This window comes from Rattus norvegicus, chromosome 4, assembly GCF_021556685.1.
Source record: "Rattus norvegicus strain SHRSP/BbbUtx chromosome 4, alternate assembly SHRSP_T2T, whole genome shotgun sequence".
Classification (NCBI taxonomy): domain Eukaryota; kingdom Metazoa; phylum Chordata; class Mammalia; order Rodentia; family Muridae; genus Rattus; species Rattus norvegicus.
In genome coordinates, this window is record NC_141537.1 from 37,541,817 (window position 1) to 37,566,658 (window position 24,842).

A 24,842-nucleotide genomic window follows, 5' to 3' on the forward strand; every position below is an offset into this window, starting at 1 on the left:
TGGTTGACTTTTAGCTAAAAACAGTACACGCAAAAAGTATCAAGCCGAGCTCCCTCATTCTGAATGACTGTGTGATCATGTTCCCAGCCTACTGAGGACCCCACACACTGAGATTAGATAATCTACTTCCTGCTTCACACAGTGTATAATAGGTGCCCCAGGTATCTGGGCTCCTCAGAGTACACACATGATCCCGTCTTTATAGTAATTACTGGGGTCTGTCTTTCTTAATCTCTCTTTGCTAATCTCTCTCAGTTTTCCAGAACCCAGCTGTGGAGACCTTGGCAGACAGGCAGGGAGATGCAGCTAAGCTATTGGTTCTGAACACACAAATATGTGTGTCTGTATGAACATATATACATGTTCTCTCACTCCCTCCCACTGTCTCTGTCTCTCTGTCTCTGTCTCTCTGTCTCTCTCTGTCTCTGCCTCTCTCTGTCTCTCTGTCTGTCTCTCTCTCTCACACACAGACACACACACACACACACACAGACACACACACACACACCCTTCCTCCAAGCTTGGCAATACAGCCAGGTTTCCTGCTTAAGCTAGTGAACACACTTGCTTTTCCTGTTATCTTCCCTAAAAATAAAGAGCCTTACTATTTAAGCCTTTTCTCTTCTATTTCCCAGCCTGTCTGGTATGAGCAATGGCACAATCACCTTTGAGTCATTCACAAGTTGAAAGGGGTATGAGACCTGGAGTCAGCCATTGCATCTGGGGCTTTACCAGTGACTCCCAAGCTCCCTAGTGTGAACTTGCATAAGCTAAGCTAACCTCTGAGGGTCTCTGCTTTTTGTCTACCACATTTTTCATGGCACTCAGGATTACACTCTAAAGAACAGAAGAATAACTAGGGACCTTTCATTTATCTCGCTTGAGAATTTTAATTTTTTTTTTTGGTTCTTTTTTTCGGAGCTGGGGACCGAACGCAGGGCCTTGCGCTTCCTAGGCAAGCGCTCTGCCACTGAGCTAAATCCCCAGCCCCGAGAATTTTAATTTTAATAGTTTATAACAACGGTTCAAAGTTTCCCAAGTTTTCTTCTCTAAGAATACTCTCTCTCTCTCCCTCTGTCTCTCTCTGTCTCTCCTCCTCCTCCCTCCTCCTCCTCTCTCTGTCTCTCTCTGTGTGTCTCTCCTCCTCCTCCCTCCTCCTCCTTCTCTCTCCGTCTTTCTGTCTATCTCTCTGTCTCTGTCTCTCTCTGTCTCTCTCTGTCTCTCTCTCTCTCTCTTGTTTCCCTTTTCCCTTCCTCTCTTATGTCTTTCCCAAACTAAACCAGATAACCAAAGAGGGCACTGTCTTGTATTCCGTTCTATAACTTTATCTCACACATCCATCATGAGAGGTTTATCCAAAAGATGATCCATGCAAGCAACCAGAAAAAGATCAAGGAATAAAAGCCTTGAGCTGCTGATGACACAGTCAATTTATTCTTGAAGTGGACATTCTCTGCAGAATATATAACTTTTTGCTCCAGAATCAAATCAAAATGGTCAAAGTCACAAAGACTGCCATAGATAAGGAAAATACGTATTCCCTTCATATGATGACAAGTCTTAAGATATCTCCTTATAAAATCCTGTTCCTTTCTTAGATCAGCAGTCCCTTCACTACTGCAGTAACATCTCCAGTCACTGCTCAGCAAAAGGTCAGTCTAACCCTCTGGGAATTTCATCTAGGAGAGTAAGGGCAAGTCAATTCTCACCACCACTTCACGGAAAAATTCCACCTTGAGTAGGAATAGTGAAAGATGTGCAGAAGAACAGAGCAGGCCTCGTTGACCTGGCTCAGTAGATACTGATAATGGGGAACATGCTTTTAAAGATGAGCATTCTCTAAAAGACCAGGCTTTCTCAACTACTGTACAAATAAGCCAGGTAAACATACTTGACAGAAGAAATGAAAAAGGACCAGGTTTCTGACTGAAATAGAGAATGGAAAAAAAATCGACACAGTGAAGTCATAAAGCATAATCCATTTAGTTCAAATTCCTCACAGAATGTACTAGACCTGGCCTTGGACCAAACACTCATATTACATTACTGAAGTATGTTCCAGATTAGGTAGATACCTTTGGCTTAATTAATGGCCTTTGAGACCTTTTAGCAGAAAAGCATCCAGAGGAAACACACGACACAGGATCAGGCATCAATGTCTGTATATAAAACTTCCAAACAAACCTATCTCAACTTACTTTAAAGACTATAGATGCAAGAGAATGACAGGATTTTTCTGGCTGCCCCAGGCTCTTTCCACATTGATGGTTAATTTCTTCAAGATTGCTATGGTTAAGCAGTGCTGCAACTATCTGATTACAGAATGGAGCAGTTCCACCGTAGCTGGGAGAGTGTGGGCAGCAGCTGATGGGAAAGGTGTCAAGGCTACAGAGTGGTGACTTTGTGAGGAGGACTTGTAGACTTATCCTTCAGAGGAGACATGATACGGCAAAATTATATTAAAGCGAGGGTTACTATGTGTGAGAAAGGAGGAGGGATTAACGATGGAAGGAGGTAGGGAAGAGTAAGAGAAAGGAGAGAATGGGGAATGGGTATGAAAAGGTGAATGGATCAAGAATAGAAAAAATGCCTGCTATGGGCCTTTCGTTGAATCCCCAGTGAGGGAGTCAATGTACCGTGAAAGAAAGCCAAGTAGGAGAGGACAACTCACTAGATGCCACTTATATAACAAACAACAACAACAAACTGTCTAAGGTTTTCCCTACTGGAGGCTACAATGGAGTTATTATGTATGCAGATGAAGAGGAGATCCTTGAGGAGTCCGAGAAATTCCCAAGCCCCTGTTAGTGAGAATTCTCTGAAAAGGGGGAAGTCCAGGGGTCAGCACCAAAAGTGTGCTTTGAGAGTTCATTAAGTGGTTTGTAGACCATGAGGATGAAGATCAGAGGACCGGACAATTGATCAAGAAGCTTTGGAGGAATTGCTGGCCAGTCAGCTTGAGAAAGAGAAGAGGGAGAAAGGAAATTCAGCCACCTCAGCTGACCAGTGAGATGCTGAAGACTATTTCTTTCTTCTCTAGCTGGGGACTCTGGGTGCACCTTGCTGAGCTGGAAGTAGGTGTGTATGTGTCTGGATGGCTCACATCTGTCTGGAGTATCTTCCCAGGGAAAGCCTACATTCCAAGAGACTGAATGCCAAGGGCAAAGGTAAAAAGATGGCTGCCATGGGGAGGGGAACAACCATAAAGAAGGGGAGGGGGAGGGATAGGGGGGATGTTTGCCCGGAAACCGGGAAAGGGAATAACATTCGAAATGTAAATAAGAAATACTCAAGTTAATAATAATAAAAAAAAAAAGATGGCTGCCTACGTGGTAATTCAGTTTCCTGGCAATAGTGTACAGTAAGAGATGATTGCTTCAGCTTTACCAGTCTTCCTTTCCAGTCACTCAATTTCCCCTGGCCTCCCTCCCTGATGAGTCTTCACAATCTGCCCTCTGCTATTCAGATGAAAAGATGAACTCTACCGCTTTCCTTCTTGACATGTTTTAAAAGGAGGCACATAAAAACAGGCAGATATACTGTTAAGATGTGTCTTGATCCAAAAGAGTAAAAGAGGGGTGTGAATACTATTTAGTTTACAGGATCACCAGAAAAACAAGGCAAAAAAAAAAGCATGTAAAATTTCCTTCATTCAGAGTCTGGCCATAGTAAGCAGTCAAAAGTGTTAATAATGACAATGTTTGTATTGACCATTCACATGCCTTGTGCTCAAGATATCCTTGGTATAGAGCAATTACTCAAAAATAAATAAGCCAGGACTGATGGTCTAGGCCTAGAGCCCCAGATAGCCAGGAAGTATATACAGGAGAGTTACAAGTTCAAGGTGACCATTGTGTAAGTTCAAGGCTAGCTTGGGAAACAGCTGTGTTCTAATGGTGGTGGTGATGGGTTAATAAGATAAAGGAAATGGAAAAGTCTATTCACTTCTGCCTAGGCCTAGGGACATCAGGGAATTGGGCAAGGAAGCACAATGCCCAACTTTGTGCCATGTAAGAAAAGCTCTGAGTGAAAACTAAAAGCCCCAAAATGGTCAGGTCTACCCACCACCTGCTTGGGAATTCATGAGGCTTTACCACATGGGTCTGTTTTTGCTCCAAGAGGATCAACTGCATTTGAAGTCAAAACATTCAGTGGGTGAGGAAAAATAAAGGCCAGCTTTCCATTAGCTCCTTGAATTTTTGAGAGGATTGAGATAAATAAATCCAAAGGATCTCAGATGTCCTATGGAGAACACAGAGGAAGCTAAGGGTACTAGCCAGGGAGTCACGGGTGGCCAAACGGAAACCCATGTAAGTTGTTGCTACAGAGATTTATCAAAGAAAGCAGCTGAGGTAGACACAGCAGTTGTTGAAGAAAGAGACTAGCACTACCTTAGCCCATGGGCTTCAGGAAACACCATCCAAGTGCAGACTAGCCATGCCTGAGTGAAATAAGCAAGGGGCCTGGAGGGCAGAGCGGCCACAAGGACACCATATCCCTTTCCAACTTCTAAGACATGTTGATGGTGCTGCCCTCCTAGGAGGACAGCATGCTAGATTTCTGAAAGAACAACCCCAAAGATACCACTGAAACCAGTGTTCCTGACACAAAGGCAAATGTTGAGTAGATTTGACATTTTTACTGAAACAAGAGAGGCTACTTAACCTGAGTGAATCAAGAGGTCTAGAAAGACCCATCATGCTTATAGACAAACTGCTTTTGTTCTAGAAAATCCAATGTGTGACACCATGTGCTCTTTGTGAAGTTAGAGCCATTCCCACCTGGCCCACCCACATCCAAATAGTGTCACATTGAGAAAGTTAATTTGCCTAAGCCTGGGAAACTCCTTTGTGAAGAATTGATAGTTGTCACCACTGTAAAACACACACACACACACACACACACACACACACACACACACACACACAACTTGGTAAATATTAGTGAACTGTTCATATAAAATGCTTAGAACTGTAGTTGGCATGAAATAAAACATTAATTATGTATGCTAATTTTGCTAGCATTCTTACTGTTATATTCAACAACAAACTTTCCTTTGTCTTAAGAATGTTTGAACAAAGAAAAAAAATCAAAGAACTATATTCCCAATTTCCAACCTTCTTCATTTCTGATTTCATAGGTTCTCATGCAGTCACAGGCATGCAAATGCCACGCCAGGAATAAATGAGGATTTCTATTTTAGACCATCTCGTACTCGTTCTCAGATAAGTAAACATCTTGCTCCTCAAATTGGTACAGACGTCGCCTCAAAGCTAGGATGATATTCCTTATGAATCATGCTGGCTTGCAGCAGACAACAGAAATATCTTCAGACTTGGTGGTAAAGTCTGCTGCGTCTCAGTGGATCTAGTCCTCTGAGGACTAGCCAACTTCAGCCAACACACCTCATTAATGTAGAAGGAAGCTGATAAGAAGTACATACTATGACCCAGTAGGCACTTCTAACATGCACACGAGGACATTTCCACACCACATTGATACTGGGAAATGTCCAGCTTGTCCCTGAATTAATTGCTAGGATTGTCCACCATTGATGATTCTAGATATTAACTGACTCACAGCTTTGTTCTAGGCCTTGTAGATTTCTGAGTCAATGTCCTGAACACTAGATTGGGGAAAAATAGTTCAAAGAAGAAAGATTCATTTAACATGGTTAATACTATTAACATGTAATATTTGAGTGTGTATGATATGTAACTTTCCAGGTCCTGGAGCTAATTCAGTGGTGAATATTAAACAGAACATGGTGATAGACTTCTATTTTTAGGAAGTCAAGTCATTTAGTTGACATTTTTTGCATGTAAGTCATATTTACTAAAAAAATAAAATAAAATAAATTGTAAGGCAGATACTTTGGGTCTTTTAAGTGGACTACTACCTTTTTTTGTTGGATCAGCTATTAGCTGTTTCACCATGTTTTCCTGAGAAATGGGTTTTAAAGTGTAATGGATGAAGCCAACAAGGGAATCCTTGGGTTCCTGCCTAAGCCTTTTGAGTCAGAGTCCTAAGGTAAGGCCCAGGATTCTCTATATCCAGCCTGTTTGTTAGGGGACAGTTAAACTCAGCGGGCCAGAGGAGCTGTAACTAAGCATCAGTTGAAAAGTGAGGTGACCACAGGCAGCTGATCTTTGCATGAAAGTTTGCTGTGGGGCTCCTGTGACTCTAAATAGTAAAGACCTTTTAGAAGAACTTGGCTTGGGTCTGTCATCACCAGTGTGCGCAGGATCTAAAGGCTAAGCATCATGCCTTGGTGATATCTGCTTTTCTATCTATAAGGCTCTGACTTTCTTCCAGATTTTGGTATCAATCTTAAAGCCTACTCTTGAAGGAATGACTCCCAGGAATCCATGCTCTAAAAGAAGTTGGACTTCAAAAAGGCAGTTGTAAGACGAGGCAGAAGAGAGCTGCTAAATGCTCAATAGAGACAAGTGTGGATGTTCAGAAGATATCGAGACTAATAAATGCCTTTATGGGACAAATGCCCAAAGATTCCTTAAGGGTGATAGTAAAATCAGCTATTGGGGTGATACAGAGGCCAGAGAACACAACATCTGGGAGGGCGTGGCTACTCCTCCATTACAAAGAAGGGTGTCCTCTGCCTCAGGGGCATTGTCTTTCACAGTAACTTCTACTATACACAGAGACACATTATATGGATCATGAAAAACTTGAGGGAGGAAGGGTAGAAGGATTATTGGCTTTGGAGCTCATTAGCTGGTGGAAGTCTAGTGTGGCCCTATGGCTCTGCACAAGTCAGACTCCTATGGTCCTAGTGCTCTTAAGTGCCTATGACATAGACACACCACATCCTCACTAAAATTCTATGCAGCCTTGATAAAGTAATGAATATGAAACAGCATGCTAAGCTTGAGAGCATTTTACAAATATTTAACTAGAAATATTCTGTACTGTGTACATATTTAAATGGCTGTTACATCTATCTATAAAGACAGAATGCTAAAGAAAAACCCCAGGCTGGGAAAAAACTCAAATATGTTAATTATCTTACATAAACCTATCATATTATTCATTGTGGAGTTTAAATATCTGCTGTGCTTTTGTGCTACAAAAAAAAATTCATCCTTAGATAAAAAAATGAACAATCTACATTTAACACCGTCGTACCGTGTTATCTTTATTTTCTAGATTGAAGGATGTAAAAAGGTGTATCAAATCTTCACTTTATTTTTAAAACGCTTGTCTCACACGCATTTCTTCATGCCTGCTTTACTTAAATGATTTACTAGCTGAAATTAAACAACAGGGGCAAAGAGGGAGACACAAGGGAGAAGTCCTTAAACAATCCAAGATGTGGAACCTAAAAGCTAATAATACACCAAGGACAAAAAAGGAGGAGTCTGGCCCTGGATGCCTACTTGCTGTCTGGTGTCACGTCACAACTGTTAGCTATTCCTTTAATTTTTGAAGAGAAGGCTTGTTTTTAAAAAGGAAAGAAGAAAAAGACCAAAGAAAGTTCTTTCTACAGAGAATTAAAAGCAGACGGAAGCCTCGATAATAGGCACCAATAAAAGCATCAGCTGACATAGCTTCAATGTACCAACCATTGGCTTTCCCTGGCAGGATTTAGGGAGGAAACTCAGGATGCAGCCATGCGCAGCATGGACGAAGAAGATATGGAAATCTTTAAAATTAGAGATGCTCCCAGCATCTTCCTCTGAAATGACTTGCAGTGGCCAGGATCAAATCCCAGTAAAACCTGTGTTTTCTCAGCAGTCTTAGGAAGCCCGGGTGATGAGAGGCATGTCCTTATGCCTTCTCTTGGACCTTATACTGATATGTATGCATCGTCAGATGGAGTCATCCTAAGACATGCATGCAGAAAGATACCTGGTTTGGAACCCATAGATATCATATGTCTCAGCTTCTTTTAAACTTGAGCATGAGGAGAAATTGATGAGAAACTTAGTTATTTTTTGTTTTTTGTTTTTTGTTTTTTAATGTAGGAATTCACGAACACCATGAAGTCAAATACAGGTGGCTGGATTCATGGCAGTCGACAGTTTCAAAACAGTGTGAATGACGAAATTAGGATTCACAAGTGTAGAAATACTCTGGGTTTAGAATATAAGATATGGAAGGCTCCAAATGAAAAAGAAGAGAGAGTGGAGGCTGTGGAGATGGTCCAGCGGGAAGACCTTGCAAGCTCAGGGACTGGAGTTCAGATACCCAGAACCCACATAGAAGCTGGGTGGTCATGGCGGCCCACTGCCAATCCCAGGCACAGGAGTTGAGGGAGCGGGCGGAGATGGACTGCCCAGAGCAAGCTGGTCGGCCGGACTTGTCAAAAGGATGAGCTTGACACCCAGAGAAAGACTCTGCTTCAATAGGTAAGGTGGAGAGCAATGGAGAAAGATGATCAACATTAACTATGAGCCTCCCTCCATATGTATGCACAGGTATGTGCACCCAAACATGTGAACACACACACACACACACACACACACACACACACACACACACACCACACGGAGGAGGAGGAGGAGGAGGAGGAGAGAGAGAGAGAGAGAGAGAGAGAGAGAGAGAGAGAGAGAAACAGACAGACAGACAGACAGATAGACAGACAGACAGACATCCTGTAAGAAAGACTTTCCTATTCCTAAGCTGCTGGGAAGACGGAGGCGCTGAAGTTGCACAGCTGACACCAGTTCTCTCTCGGGTAAGGCTGCCTCTGTGTTTGCACTGGTACGAAACACAGAGCATGTTTATTCTAGGATAAAACTGGGCGATATGGGGAACATCCTCTCTTTACTTTCTCACCTTTCCCCTGTTTCGGTCTAATGATCGAGGTCCTCCTAGAACAGAGAAAGCTTTCAGAAGATGGGTTCCCACCATCTTTGCCAGTTTCACAGAGTTCCCTGTGGGCACTGGCTGGTTTTTTTTTTTTTTTTTTATCCTTTCATTCCCAAGTGACTTAACCTCCTCACATGGCTCTCCCTGCTGATGGCTTTCAAAAATGACCTCATCCCCCACCTCCTTCATCCAGCTGTCCACATGACATCACCATGCGACTCAAGTTCTCTGTCTGCCCCCACAGCCCAACTTCTCCCTTCCCTTATTGTTATTAATGATAAAACAAAATACACAACTCCCAATTTTATGCTACTAAAGACAGATTCTGTTATTTTTTTTTTTACTAAATCTTATCTGTTCTTTACCCTAATCTCATTAATTCTCATTATTTTTCATATAAATTGCTTTAATGGCTAACACATGGCACAAAAGTTAGAAGGCATATCGTGAACCCTCAGCTTAGCCCTGTTTTTATATCTGCTCCTCTCATATCATCTCTAACCTGATTCCAGCCCTGCAAGCATCTGGCCTAGGAGCTATTCCTGTATGTGTCCCTCTTGCATTTTAATTGGGGAAAATTAAATGGGACAAGATTTCAAACAAAAATACCCCCTATTTAAATATCTGAGTAAATTATATTTTTCTCTACTAGCTTCTCTTTGTGTCCCTGTTTGAGAACTGTCTTCATTATCTCACACTCAGTCTATAGGCCTATCACCTAGGTTTCTTCCTGCTTGTAAAAACCAAGACTTTTGTCCTGGATCTTCTCAAAAAAATAAATAAATACTCAAAAACTACTCTAGTTTTTAAGTATGACAGGGTTCTAGCCTTAGAGTCTAAGACAAAGTTTATTAAATCAAACAAAGTATTGGGTGACTATAGATGTCCAGTTGGGTCTCCTCCATTATTTAGCAATTCCATTTGGTTCACCTTCACATATGCTTATATTTTGGGAAGCTCCTGCTTTTGGTAGAAGCTTCTACTGCCCAGGTATGATCCATATGATCATATGATCCCTCAACATGGCCCTTCCTTTTAGCTATTCTTCCCCATATGCCTTCTTTGACCTTTTCTTCCCCCTCCTTTGATCCTTCCATTCCAGTTCTCCCCTCCATCCATCATAACTATCTCTTCTCTTCCCTTTTCCTAGGGTGATCCATCCAAGTGAAGCCTCCTGTTCTGGGAATGGGTTACTTCTAATCAAGTTGTTGGCTAAAGAACTTCATGGGAACCCCCAAATAACCCAAATTCTTGTCAGGACTATTGGTTGCTCTCCACAAACTGAGGCTAAACCTCCCCTGCAGAAGCTAATACCTACACAACTCAATGAACACAGAAAAGTCTATCTGGTGCCGATGTGGGATTTTCATTCCTACTGAATAGTGTCCACGGGACTGAAGGTGTTCTGCATTTTATCAGAGGAAAAAGCCAAACACCAACCCAGCTTTGGACTCTCTGATCTACAATGGTGACCTGTATACCAGATGTGCTGGTGCAATGCTTCCGCAGAGCTTGTGGGAGCAACCAAGCAGTATCTGGTTGGATTTAAGGCCTACTGTATGAGATGGAGCCATCTCTAATACTCCTTAGATGACCAAGAACTTGAGATTAAATAAGCCAGGGACCAAGGGGCAAACCAAAACAAACTACTACTGTTCTGCTAAGGAACACAGCAATACAGTGGCTCTTAATGATATTCTGCCATCTCCATAAACCAGTGTCATGCCATCACTGCTTCTTCCTTCAGGAGATGGGAACTAATACAGAGACCTACAACTGGACAGTGTGCAGAGAGTCACAGACCTTGGAATACTCAGTACTCAATGGAATGTCTTCATCAATTCCCTCCCCTCGAGGCTCAGTGAACCTTTCAGAAAAGGAGGCAGAAAGATTTTAAGAGCCAGAGTTTTAAGGACAGACACCAAGGCAACAAGGACACAGCAGGACGGATGCACATATGGACTCACAGAGACTATGGCAGCAGTCACATGGCCTTCACAGGTCTGGCCCCATGGAGTCCCAGCACCGAGAAGCAAAGGGGGCATGGGCCCACATCCCAAACTAAGGGCTATCTCCACTCGATAGCTTCTCACAAATGAATAATTGGTTTTCTCCAAGGAAGTCGACCTGCATAACTAAACCACTCTTCAAGCTAGGCCCCATGCCCAGCATGGCCAACACAAAACAAACTTGAAGGCATTTTTAGAGGTTCTTTGTTTCACAGTGCTTTGTCAGAACTTTCCCAAACACCCTCATAAGTCTTTTGTGGATCTATTATGGTTTCTGGCTTTACATTTTTTAATGGGATTTATTTGTGTGGGAATGTGGTCTCTCCACCATGTAAGTGTTTCTTGGGCTTTTTCTTTGGTTCTGTTCTTTTGTTTGTTTGTTTGGTCCTATTCTGGTTTGTTTCTCATTTATCTAATTGTTATTATTTAGATGTCTGTTTTTACCCTAGTGAGAGAGAAAAAGGGTGTATGTGGATTTGGGTGGGTGGAGAGTTGGGAGAAGAGAATTTGGGAGAAGGTGAGGATGGGGAGTCAATGGTCAGAATATACTGTATTAAGAATATTTTATTTTCAATAAAAAAAAGACCAAAGCATAAGAAACCCTTATCCTTAAATCTCTTTATGTAATTCATCTGTCTTGAGAAATATCCCTTATTTCAATGTCAGCAGACACCAGTCAGGAGCCAGTGTCTAAATGACAATGGTTGTCTCACAATCACAGCTGGGGTGAGAATTTGAAAAGATGGATGGAGAGACAGAACGGTGGTTGAATAGACAGAGCCAATCAACTGTGAAGTGTTACCAATTCCTAAAGTCATATTTCACAGGATGGGAACAACATAGCTCAATTAATGAACATGGAAATTTCCGTTCAAAGTTATGATGAAGGGCTCAGAGGGCCTGCTTCTTTTAGGACCATTCAATACCATAAGGCATTTGGCCATTTAGATTTGGAGGTTCTTATTAGTGACTTCTACTCATTGTTTAATGATCAGGTTGAAGGTGAGGCAGAATTTGACAGCTGCGATAATTTTATTATACCTGGAACTTCTAAAAAAATTCATGCTCAAAGGCACTGATCAGGATACAAATCAGTAGTCTGGGCCCCAAGCCTCTCATTTCCCTGTTAGACAGAGATTATATTAATTCCCTAAGAACCAAGCAGTCATCCAGAATGTTTTTAAAGAAATCCAAAGCTTCAGAATGAGAAATATGTTTTCTAGTCAGTCGCTTTTCTGACAGATTAAATGAGAGTATATGGACAGACCTAGGATGTCAGACACACAAGGATTCCGAATGTTACTGTCAGAGAGAACTGCAGAACCTTCATAACTCGATACCAGGGCTGGTGCCTCTTATATAAATCTCACTGGGGAAGCTTTTTGAAGAATTAACAGATAATAATTCAATCATTTTATAAAGTACCATTTACAACTGTTTATCAGTCCTCTATGACAAACTAACAGAGAAAATAGTGGGGTTTTTTCTTTTCTTTTCTTTTTTTGAAACAGCAATTTTGCTGTAATCTTTCTGGAACAGTGACTCTCAGTAGTTGGACGCCGAGTGACAATGTGCATACATTACACTGTTACTTCTACTATCACTGGAAGTTCTCTGAAAAAGAATGGGTTCAGAGAAAATCCTTTCTGACTTGAATAGAAGCAACTTACAGTTCTGTAAAGCCATTGGGACTGAGGGCACGGTGGATTTACTGTTCCTGTTTGAGATTAAATAAAACCCACATTCTATTTCAAGGATCAAAATAAATCACCATTAAAAAATAAAAGTAAATAGTATGTGATAGATCCCTAAAACATAACAGTTTTAAAAAATAAAAAAAAGCTAGATTAACATATCAGGAGGCAATTGCCTTCATTTATACTGAATTCTAGACGAGGGTAAAGCTTGCAACTAATTCATCATGGAAAATAAAAGCGTTAGCTGTCATCCGAGCTGGTAACCAAGAGGAGGGTGATGTGGTGGGATGTATAGCTATGACAGGCTTGGAGAGAAACTAGGCAGGCTAAAGACAGTAACGAGGAAATCATATTACTGGAACACAGTGGCTTTCCAGTGATCTATAATCTAAGATGACACTTCCTTCAGGAGCTTCCAAGAGAGGCACAGGCCAATGGAACAGCCTGTGGTTGGGGGCTGTGGGTAAGGGTAGTTACCATGAGCTCCAGACACCCCTGGTGCTGAGGCCAAAAGCACAATGGGATGGAAACACAGACAGAGTGAATTCCTCCAAAGCCTTCTAGCTGCTGAAGGACTGACAGATGCTCTTCTCAAAACTGAGCTTCATAAATGACAGCCTTTTTTTTTTTAAACCTAGAATCTGATGGTTCTAACTGGGTCCAGTCTGGGGTTTGTATACTCTCATCTATGAAACTCTAGAACCTGGGCTTGCCTCAGAGGCTACCTCATTCCCAGCAGTCTTAGGAAGAAAAGCCAGAGAGCTTGGCAAAATGAAAACTCTTCACAGAGCAGCACAAGCTGAAATAATTCACTTCTGTTCAGAGTCCTCTCAGAAACTTGAGAGGTAGGCAAACTTTCCCCTCAAACAATTAGACAAATGTCCTATGCATAGATGTGATGCTTCTCCACTGTGAAGTTGGCCTGAAAAATAATCTACTTTAAGCTAATACATCAGCTTTCAGTTTTATGAAATACTAGTTGTTCAACCCTTACCAAATGTTCTTATAGAATTTAGATTAACAGAATTTTTGTGAGTTGCTACATGTAGATTCTTTCCAGGTTGTTGCAATCCATGACTCACTCCTGGGTTGTGTATTGAGAGTTTTGTTTTTACTCAGTAGTGGGAATAAACTTCCCTCCATAAAGCAGATACTTATTATACACACACTGTATTTGTTTATTATACAGCTGGGGTTCCAAGATGTACACTCTCTTGCTTCTGCTTTCAAGGAAACTTAAACCCATGCATTTACCAACTCACTCCTGTGTCAGGCTGTGCATGCCGAGCGCAACAGGAGCACAGCAAAGTCCGCAAGGGCTCCTTAGGGTGTTGTGGCTTTAATGGTGTCTTATAATTATATAGGGATGACAGAAGAATGGGGGGGATCGCTGGTATCGGGCAGGGTATTCAAGGATATGGAAAGGAGCATAACTTCTAGCAAGGCTTTATTTTATAGTCCATGCATACCTATCATGTGAAATTAATAGGCAGGGGTCGGAGTATTGCTCCAGAGGAACAATAAAAAAATGGCGGTAAGTTAGTGCATACTGTAGTCTGGACTTGCAAGGTGGCTGAGAGGGAAGCATAGGAAGTTTTTACCCAGAAACTCAGCCAGAATGGGGCTGTTGTTACTCTGGAAGATAGTAGTTTGTTTCAGAGGTCCATATTGAGGAAGCCTCTACTCAAGAAACTGCACTAAGGGCGCAAGGAAGGAACCAATTCAACAAATACTTTAGCTACAGAATAATTAGAAACTGGAGACCCCCTGCATGTGGCAAGTGACTCATGGCTGCCAGGCGCTAAAAAATGAGTCTCCAGCTTGGGAAACAGAACAGGATGTGACAGGAATGTACTTAAACTTCCTTGTTATTTTGGGGATGTGTGTAAATATGTTTACTCAATTTGTACAAAAATATCCCCAAACTTTTAAAGACGTAAACACACCATGAACATTTGTTTGCTGAAATTTAAATTCTTCTTGCCAAGAAATCTAACTAAAAGCAGAAATAATATAAAAGCTGTGAAGGTATATCAAGGGAACAAAGGCCCAGACACGACTCTTTTAATTTCTCGGGCCATCCATTTATAAAGTCAAATTTATATCCAACTGCCATTTTTTTTCAAAGACTCTACTCTTGAAAGTAGATTATGGCAATGAGGAAAAAAATGGTCCTGAGAAAAGAAAGGTGGCTTGTTGTTCACACGTACAACAAAAGACAACTTTTGCAAGAAATGGACAAAGCACGTGAGTATCTCCTGGCAGTGAGGGGAGGGGCAGGAAGAAAACTTTGGCGTAGGCTTTGAAAATCACTTGCACCTTGTGCTGGAAGAAGCTGGGTCACAGAAGAAGGCACAGGGGTGATGTCATCCCTAGAAACTCTTATCTGACAACTTGCCTGACAGTCTGTAACAACAAGCAGTCTCCTGTCAGCTCACTCTGAGGGGACAACCCAAGGCTGTGGCCCCTCCAGCCAGGCCCCTACATAGGACCTTATTTAGCATGTGTCACGCTGGATGTCAAATTTTTCTCTTGGAGGCTCAGTGACTGTCACAAAAGTCCATGTGCACCGAGCACTTGCATTGCAGTGTGCTAAGTGCCTCCCGTAAACCATGCTCTGGAGTCTGTCATCCTGCGTGGGAAGCCACAGTCTGCAAAGTGTGGCTCAGCGTGGCTAGTGAGCTCTCTACCTGGCCCAGCATTTTATGCTGAGAGAATGGGCCTTCTGGTTTGTGGTTAAGGAGACACAGAACCCCTGGATTTCTATTTGTTATTGTGTTCTGTAAATGAAGAGACTGAACACTGTTTGGGACCATAGTCAGGTTCTTAACCCCACAAGGCTGGGCATTTTCATGTCTCTAAAATGGGGTGACATGTGGGCTACATCCAAAGTGAAGGGCTTACCCATAGAAATCTGAGGTACCAGGAGAGGAACTCGGTGCAAGCCGCACAGGGTGCAGCCAGTGTGCAGCCAGTGTGCCTGAGTTCTGAGACAAGCTGGGTAGCCTTAACTAGGTTCCTTCCTGTGTGTTCCTGTCTCCTCATTTGCAAAATTGATAATAACAATATTCTCTTGGTTTGTGGACTAACAGGATTAAGTAAGTTTATACAAGCAAATAGCTTGGAATAGTGCCAGACACAAAGATTCGCTGTGTGTTTACTAAATAATAATAATGCTACCAAATGCATGGTATTAACTCTATTGTGTATCTAATGATAACAAGGGCTTTGGCATTTTTCAGCCAAAGAACTAAGTCACGTGCATGACCATACTTCCCAGTTTACATTCCCAAACATCCACATCTCTGTGCAGTGCTGCCCAACAAGACACTCATTCTGATTTCTTCCTTGTTGTAGAGGGCCTTTCGGGGCACTATCCATCGGTCCCTTCCATCAAGTCCAGATACGAGGCAGGCAATTCCATGAAGAGTAGGAGAAATGCAAGAGTGGGGCTTGGAATTGCATCTTCACTTCCATAGACAAATATGGGATCACTGCATCTGTCTGTGGAGAAAAGCTTCTTGGTACTGTCAGCAACTGAGGTACAGTTTCTAAGCAGTGGTCTCATTGAGGTAAGCAGCTAGAAAGCATGGGAATGCAAAATTAAAACTTTAATTACATAGCTTTGCCTGTTTTTTCCCTTTGTTCTTGGGCGAGGGACAAATAGGAACTGTTTTTATTTCCCATAGAGTCTCAGCTTTCTCTGCATGCTTTAATGTCCTTAAGGCCCCAGACACAGAAATGAACCTGAATCATCATTTTGGTTATATGTGGAGTATTAAAAAAAAAAAAAAAGAACCAGACAGCATCAGAGAGGCATGCACTGCGTTTTCTCTCGTTTTAAGATCCTACATTTTCTGCAGCTACATACAATCGTGAATGTGTATGACGTGACACAAAGGTGAAATTGTGCAGGGTTACAAGGGGACAGATGGGAGGGAGAGGGGGAAGAAAGAGGAGGGGTTTGGGGAGGATATGCTGAAAGCACAATATGTATTAAAGTGCCCTTATAAAATTCAGTACCATACACAATGAATATGATAGTTAAAATCCTATTCAAAAAATGAAAGAAAAGGTGTGGAATAGAGTCTGAATTGAGAGAGTTATATACACTTAGCAGCATCTCTCTGGTTCAGTCTAGTCTCTTGTTCTAATGGTTCATCCTGATGCAGAACGGCCATCTGTGGAGTTAGAAGGATTAAAGGCTGCATTGTTCTAAAACATCACATGTAAAAACCAGTTACACCTCTGCCTTTGCATGAACTATTGTCTTAAGGACATTTGAATGTTGCACAACAGAAGACAGAAAGCAAGCCAGCTTCCTAATGTGAAACTTCTTAACCATCAACAGCACAGGAGGCCCTCCCTGAAAAAAGCACTTTCATATGAGCCAGCAATCCCTAGGTATCAGGCCAAAGGAATTACGTTCAAAGGGACCTGGTTTAGTAGGTAAAATACATGAATTCTTACCACAAGTAAAAATTAATCATCAAGTTCTTAATTGAGGTATGCACGTCTATAAGCACCTGCCGGTAAGTGGTAAAGTATCGGAGAGTGAGTGTTACTGGCTTTGCAGGCCTTCAGCCTCCGTTGTGGTCACTCCACTCTGCCGAGGTCTATAGGCAGTAAGGAATACATGGAGAAAGGTATATATCAAAACCCTCCTATCCCCGGTGAATTCAACCTCAACAACAATAATAAAGCAATAATATCTGTATGCAATGGGTATTATCAGCCTGCAAACATCAAAGACTCCTCTGACCAAGAACTATGAACGAAACCGTCCGATTTCTTTCCAGCCATCCAAGGAGGTAAGTGGACTTAGCAGGATGAGAATGTCCTTGAGGTGGAAGGCAGATACACTTTAGAAGTAAGTGCTCTCCCATCCCAGTGGCTGTCTGTCTTCACGGGCGAGCTTACAGATTTTAGAGCTTAATGAGCTAGAGAAGAATAATGTCCCAGAGAGAGGACGCCTGATTGCATTTACTAGATGCAAAATCAGACTCAGGCCTAAGTGTCCCCAGATGGTGCGGGCAGTGCTGGGAACAGAGTCGAGCTTTACCCAGGACGCAGGCTCCATCCTCCTTCCTGTTTTCAGTCAGGAGCAGCAGCCACCAGCTCTGCCAGCATTATCTCTTCTGAGGGTGTTAGCCTAAATGGTCTGAGTGTAGCCCTCAAGCAGAGGTTTGGTATTTACTAAGTTCAGAGGGAGAAAAATCAATAAAGAGACACAAAGGCCCGAAGGCCTCACCCGATGAGAGTCAGAGTTGAAAGCCAGCCCATAATTATTAGTTCCCTTCCAAGTTGTGCCATGTGAAAATTTGGGCTTTTCCTGTGGCATTTTGGCAGTGAGATTCACTGTGCTTCGGGGACCACAAATAACAAGTGCCCCTAGTTAAACATCTAAAGCAAAACAAACGCAGGCACATACCAAAACCAACCAATGAACACCAAAAACTATGAAGCAGATACATTTTAAAAGAGTATTAACTTTATAAAAGGAATTTTCACCTCACTTCATAAAAGGGCTCAACCCATATGTAGAATTCTAGAATGAGCAGAGAGGCAGAAGAGACAATGGAGTCAGCCTTCCCTCCTCTTTAGATACTTAACGTCGGCCCACTGTACAGACCAAACAAAAGATTACCTATTCACTCAGCCCTGGTCACTGGTGGGTCTCAGACTTATTTGGGCTTTGAATTGAAGCACAAACTGGCTTCATCCAGCGATGCAAGGCATTGACTGAAGGCCTCTACCACAGGGCACTGAGAAGCGGAAGTGAAACAATCCGGTAAAACTCAACTCCCCGGGGGACCCGCCCTCAATTGCTAAAAGAGCCTGACCTCTGACAAGAACCAATGATTTCAGTAGTAATTAATAAAACTGTCAAATTAATTAACCCGAGTCTTTGTTCACCGGAGGAAAAAGAGAAACATCTATTATCGATACTGCTGTTTATCAGTTGAAGACCAAACTCTTAGACTCAAACCTTCACCACTGGGACACAGGGTCACTACTGACTGATGGTTCTAAGTAAGGTCCTATCTAGTAATCTGCCAGTTCTTGTTAATAAGCCTTACTGCAATGTATCCTTTGATGACATGACCAGTAGATTAACAGGGCTCTGCAACCTAATGTTACTTCTAACGGAGACAGAGAGGCCTAAGAATCCCACCATATATCACTCCCAGTTCCTAGGATGCTTTTTAGACATCCTTTTGAATTACTGTAATGAAACACTAGGCTAATGCTACAGGATTTCATTTAACTATTTAGTAAATGGCTCAGGTTAAGACAGTGATTCCTGTACCCTTTCTATAAAGGCTGAGTCCTACAAATGCCCATGTATACATTTCCATACTATCTCTTTAGAGGCTTCAGAACTATTTTCTTACACCTAGCATAGCTTTTATTCCATTTAGAATAATTACCTTCCATCCCATTTCTGACTTTCAAGAAAAACAAGACACTTAATTGACCACAGAAGCTCTCAAGGGCACAGGCTTCAGAGGCTCGGCTGGGCTCACAGCTTCAGCTGATGTAATCTGCTACGAGAAACTGACTCCTATTTTTAAATCATACCCTTTTACTGTCCTTCAAAGGGCACATATATCACACACTAAATTCGCTCATAAAATACCTAGTGGTACTAGGGTGAACCATGATGTCAGGAAGAGCCTCCAACTGCACGGGGACAAGCAGCCCCATCTATGCAAATCCACCCATAGGCTCCTATATGGTAGCCTTGGAGAAGCAGCTCCATGTGGCCTCCATTCTCCAGGTATCTCTTTCCTCTGAGTCCTTTGACAAGGAGCAGATGACTAGCAGGATTCTTCCAGAAGGCTAGGATAAAGCTTTCTTCTCTGTGTCTTTAGTCCCCTAGAGGGACACTTAGAAACAACTCCTGATGTTGACGTGCGGAGCCATCCTCAGCCCCTGGGCTTCAGAGAATGCCAGATCATTTGTTTTGTTTAATTTTAAACTTTCATTCACCAGCTCCGTCTTCCTCGCCGTGACTGTGCTGTATGAAGTTTCATGACATTTGGGAAATGCTAGGAAAGAAATAATCTCTTTTGGAGGTGAAAATTCCCTTCCAATTGGACGTTCATTTATGTTTATTCTGTTTATTTCTAAAAATAAGAAAGAGCTTTGTAATCAAAGTGACACTCTCCTGGGTCTGCCAGAGGTCAGAACAGTGTGTTTCTCTCTGGTCTTCATCCTGCCAGGACCCGGGAATGCCGGGTTCCATTTGGTTTCTACTCTTCTAGTCCCTGAAATCTAACTGAGTTGTTGGGAACAGAAATTTTATAACACCCATCCTCTTTTCCCACTTTTCCATTCCCTCCTTAAGGAGTGTGTGTGTGTGTGTGTGTGTGTGTGTGTGTGTGTGTGTGTGTGTGTGTGCGTGCGCGCGCGCATGCGTGCGCGCGCGTGTGTGTCTACATCCCTAGACCTGCTTCTCTCAGGCCCTGTTGCTTAGGCCCCTCTGTCTCACTTCTGTCACTCGGCTGCTGCTCCGAGATGTTATGTTGCTTCCATCTTGAGCCTTTGTCCACACTGATTCCTCAGCTAGACACTGCAGTCTCCCACCCACGCCGTCCAGGCCCTTCCTTTTTGTCTTGGTTTCTTTACTGTTGACAAAAGCAACTGAATGGGGGAAGGGTTCATTTGCGCCTACTGTTCAAGGTACAGCCCCAAGCCCCATCACAGCAGCCAGTCAGGGCGGCAGGAATTTGAAGTAGCTGGTCATAATAGCCTCACAGCCAGCAGAGAACACGGAGCGTATGCTCTCTCAACTCTCCCTCTTTTTCATTCACTCCAGAACTCAAGCCATGAAATGGTACAGCCTACAAACAGGATGGGTCCTCCCACATCAATGAATGTAATTAAGATAACATTATCTTCTCAGGCTTGGCTCAGAGAGGAGTTCCCAGGTGATTCTAGATGTCAAATTGACAAACATGAACCACCATACTATTATTCATTCTTTCTTTTTGCTAGGGGGAGGGGTGCTGCTTCATCTGGGATCCCCCCCCCCCCGTCTAGACTTTTTATTTGTAGTACATTTCATCTCAGAAAACCATTCAACGCACTGTATCGTGTTTGCCTGTCTTATGCACAAATGATCCCACAAGAGGGGACTTGGTGCTAATCTATACCCCACTGTGCTTACTGGTATGTAACTGGGCTTCAATATCATTTGTTGAATGTACAAATGAATGAATGAACACATTTTGAAAATTCCAAATAGGGGGCTGTAACCATGACATAAAAAGTAGAGCCTTGTCTCTTCCAGGATATGTGAAGTCAACAAAACTCAAAGTCCAGGCTTTGTCAGCTCAAATGTGGAGGAGGAGACAGAGCTGAGGTGACTGTACCTTAAAGACACACCTGGAGCACTCTGGGTCACTGTGCCAAATGACTTAGTTAGCATTCTATTCTTGAGAAATAAACAGAGACTCTATTTAAGGTGGAATCTCACCTGGACAGGACTCTAAAGAGTTAATCTGCAAATACACTGTAGCAGAACAGAAAACTGACCCTTACCAGCATCCCCAAAAGACAGCAGCAAACTCCACATCGGTCCTGTTTTTCACCTGAGCAATCATATATGCCAATTTCCAAGGCACCAGGAGGTCACTTCCATACAGTGGGGATGCTGAGTGATCTGAGAAGTGGTGCCCCTGAGTCCTTGCACTCTGCTTGGAATCTTGCCACTTGCCATATTAAATACTAACTCTGGGCTGGGCACTGGAGTGGCTCTGGGGCCAGGCTCTGGAGAGAACCAATGTAGACCCTGTCTTCCTTGAGTCAAGAGTAATCAAATACACTCTTGAAGACAGTCTTCTCTCAAAAACATTCTTTCCCCAAGTCCAAGTCTACCACATCCAGCTATTAAATTGAATCCAGCACACACAGGATTAGGGAGGCAGGCACAGCTTCAGCTACTACTCCTCACTAAAGGTTAGAAAAAAAAAAACCAAACCACCCATATTTTCCAGGATCAAGAGATTGATGACATTAAACGATGGGAAATGTTTCAACGTTCAAACCAAATGACGAAGAACTTGGTTTTTGTTTCAGTCTTACACAGCTAGCAACCACCTCCCACCAAACAAAACCAAATAAACATAACCCCCACGGAATTCTTCAGCCTTCAGGGGTAACACTGTTTGCTTGTACTATCTGCCGCACTGGAGGCACCCCCAAACTCTTCACTGGACAAAGAGCTTCCGTGCAAGGAGTTACTGTGAAAATGCCTAGGCCACCTCTAGGTATATTGTTTGACTTTCTTTGTGTCTTGGTGGGGAAACTGTATCTGTTATCAAGGATTCTGGCCTCCATTTCCTGTTTCACCTCAGGTTAGCTACCTACCGTGGGTCTCTATTCTCGTCTACAAAAGCAAAAACTGTGCATTGATTATGTCAAACATTAAGGCTGCACTAAATAAAACGTTGCCAGCACTGTGCCCTGGAGACACATTTCTCTCCCATTCTTTCCTTTTTTTCTAATCCCAATTCCACCCCCATTATCCTCAATCCCCAAATAAAATACTAATGACAAAATAAATGACTGGCCTAATTACAAAGTCAGAAAACTTGCAGAACAGCCTGGGTTCACCAGCATCTGGTTACCGAACCATAAACATTTGATTTGTTTACTACCACGACGGCTGATTTTTCCCCCTCTCCTTCAAAGGATGAATGGGTTCCATTACATCCCAATTCCACCTCTGCCTGGGCAAGGCAGCCTGCATTACAGAGAAGGCTGACATGCAAAAAACTGGAGAGAAAATGATGCTGGCTCCCTTTACAGGAAGGGAGTCTGAGCTACAAACCAAGAGAAAACTTAACTTCGAGATAGCTAGGTCAAGAAGCGGCGACCACTGTCTTGAACAAGAGAAGAAGCTCTTTCTGTCCCTCGAGTCTCTCTCAGCCTCCTACTCCAGGTTCATAGTTCCAAAGTGATGTCCATAAAAAGGAATCTAAGCCTTTTAAACAACATTTCTAATTATGAATGGATCAGTTGAAATGACTAAGGGACTTGACACAATATTATGTCAGACCTAACATTTGGCCTTTTTTTCTTTTTTCCTTTCATGCTCTAAAACACACCCAGTTGCCCAAACAAAGAACTACCAAGATTGTACACAACCACTACAAAACCTGGCCACATGTTCACTAAATGCTCAGTGTACGGCTGCCACCCAGTGGTAGGATGTATTCCTGTGGCCAAAGGGCTCCAAATGGTTACATTAGTACAATGTGATTTTTTTAATTTAAAGGAACTTAAGATTATTCGTCAGGAAAATTAAACAAAATATTCATTTCTTTGGCTCTTATGTTCCATGGAGAAATTTCTGAAGAGGTCAAGAGCAGGCACAGTCAATACCATTCTAGCTAACCGCACAACTGTATTCCAGTTCCTCCAACCATTTTGTAAAAGAATTGTTATTATTTTACTGGTTTCAACATGAATTATCAATTACAAAGGCCTGTTAAGCAGTCTAGTCTCGCTTTCTAGATTCGTGTAATCTACCCTGGAGTTTTAGTTACGCATGAAGAGGCATTTACAAGTGACAACCTTATAAAACGTACACTTTATAGGAAAATCTGACTTCCATTAAAACCAGCTACGAAATCCCAGCAATTTCCACCTGTCTCCTCTCTTATCCTTAGAGAATTATATATCACATTAATTGGTATTCTGTCACATTAAAAAAAAATGTCAGCAATGATTAATTGTATCCTTGGTGCTTTTGAGTTATGTCTTCTTTACCAGAGGGATTCAAATCACACTTGGCTGCCCTCTAGCAGGTGGCCCTTTTGACAACCCTCAGAAAACTTCCTACCTTCCTGAACTTCTCCATTTGCTTGTAGAGGTCTGGATCCAGTTCCTGAGACACGTCCTTCATCCACAATAACGCCCCTCTATATTCTGTCCGGCACTGCTCCATGCGGTTCACTGTCAGCCAGGTATCGGAGATGGCCCGATGTCTAAAAGTCTCTACTTCTTGGTGAAATCGACACAAAGGGTTTCTCAAGGCCAACCTGTAGAAGAGGGCACAGCTATAATCATAAAACAAAGGAAAGGAGCAGGTCCAAATCCTGACATTCAACCCATGATGAACTTAGACCACTGTACAGAACACAGACGTCTTGTCAGGAGGCAGATACTCATCAAAATGTGTGTGAATGTGGGAATCATCCGGAGATTGCCCGAATTCTGATCCTTTAGTGTTTAGTGAACTGGACCATTGGGAAGCTCTCCATTTGTGTTGCTGGGTGGCCTCAGGCCTAGGCACTGTGTACTTGAAACTGAAGTCAAGCCTATGTCAGTGAAGGACAGTCAAGGCATTGCCCTTCCTGTTACCATTCCTGGTGACTCCCTGTCTCTTCTATTGCTGAATTTTGGGCCCTGTGTGGAGGGTGGAATGGGATAGGGATTACTCGAGTATCCTTGACCAGGCCATTTTGATTACTCCTCAATCAAAACCTGCAATTTGTTCTAATAGAAACAAGGCTGAGGCATGGACTGGAAGAGCTTAAATGATTTGGGAAAGAAGAAAGGCACAGATCCTGAGGTTCCATGGTGTGTCAATATGATCTGATAACTATATGATTCAATCATCATAAATATAAGAAACCAGGTGGTGGTGCACAGCTTAATCCTGGCAGAGGACAGTGGGGTCAGAAGTTCAGGATTATCCTTCACAGACCTGGGCTACCTGAGGGAGGGGGTGAAGGGGGAGGGGGAGGGGGAGGGGGATGGAAGAGGAGGAGCGGAGGGCCGGCCTGGGTTCCTTCTCAAGCACTGTAGTAAACAAAGAGCATCACACCAGAAATAAATGTATACTGTACAAGTATAAAATTATTATAACAGTAGCCATCAGTCATAACAAATTGTCACTTATTTATATAAAAAGGAAAGCATACAATAACTTTAGGTAAGATATTTATTTGGGTTATAAAATACTGCCTCCTCCATATTTGAAACCACTGAAGCAATGTCAGGTGACTCACACTTTAAAAACACATTCTTCTGGTTTTCAAACACTTGTTTTTGAGTTATCTGTGTGTGTGTGTGTGTGTGTGTGTGTGTGTGTAGGTAGGTGTTCTTGGAGGCTAAAGATGTCAGACTCCTTGAAGCTGGAGTTGTAGGTGGTTGTGAGCCACCTGGTGGTAAGAATCAAACTTGGGGCCTCAGCAGAAACAATACACACTCTTAGCCACTAAACCCTCATGCCAGTCACATAAAACATATTGTCTATGAAATTTCAGGACATGGGTGAAAACGTTAAACA

At 42.5% G+C, this 24,842-nt stretch overlaps 1 protein-coding gene across 12 annotated transcripts in view; it reads right to left on the minus strand.

The window, feature by feature from the left end:
- Ica1 (islet cell autoantigen 1) overlaps positions 1–24,842 on the minus strand; it is a 141,515-nt gene that overhangs the window by 78,533 nt on the left and 38,140 nt on the right. For all 12 annotated transcript variants that reach the window (XM_087659428.1, XM_087659422.1, XM_087659427.1 and 9 more), the window contains 1 exon segment: positions 23,391–23,589. In XM_087659428.1, coding sequence (XP_087515554.1) covers positions 23,391–23,589 — 199 coding nt within the window.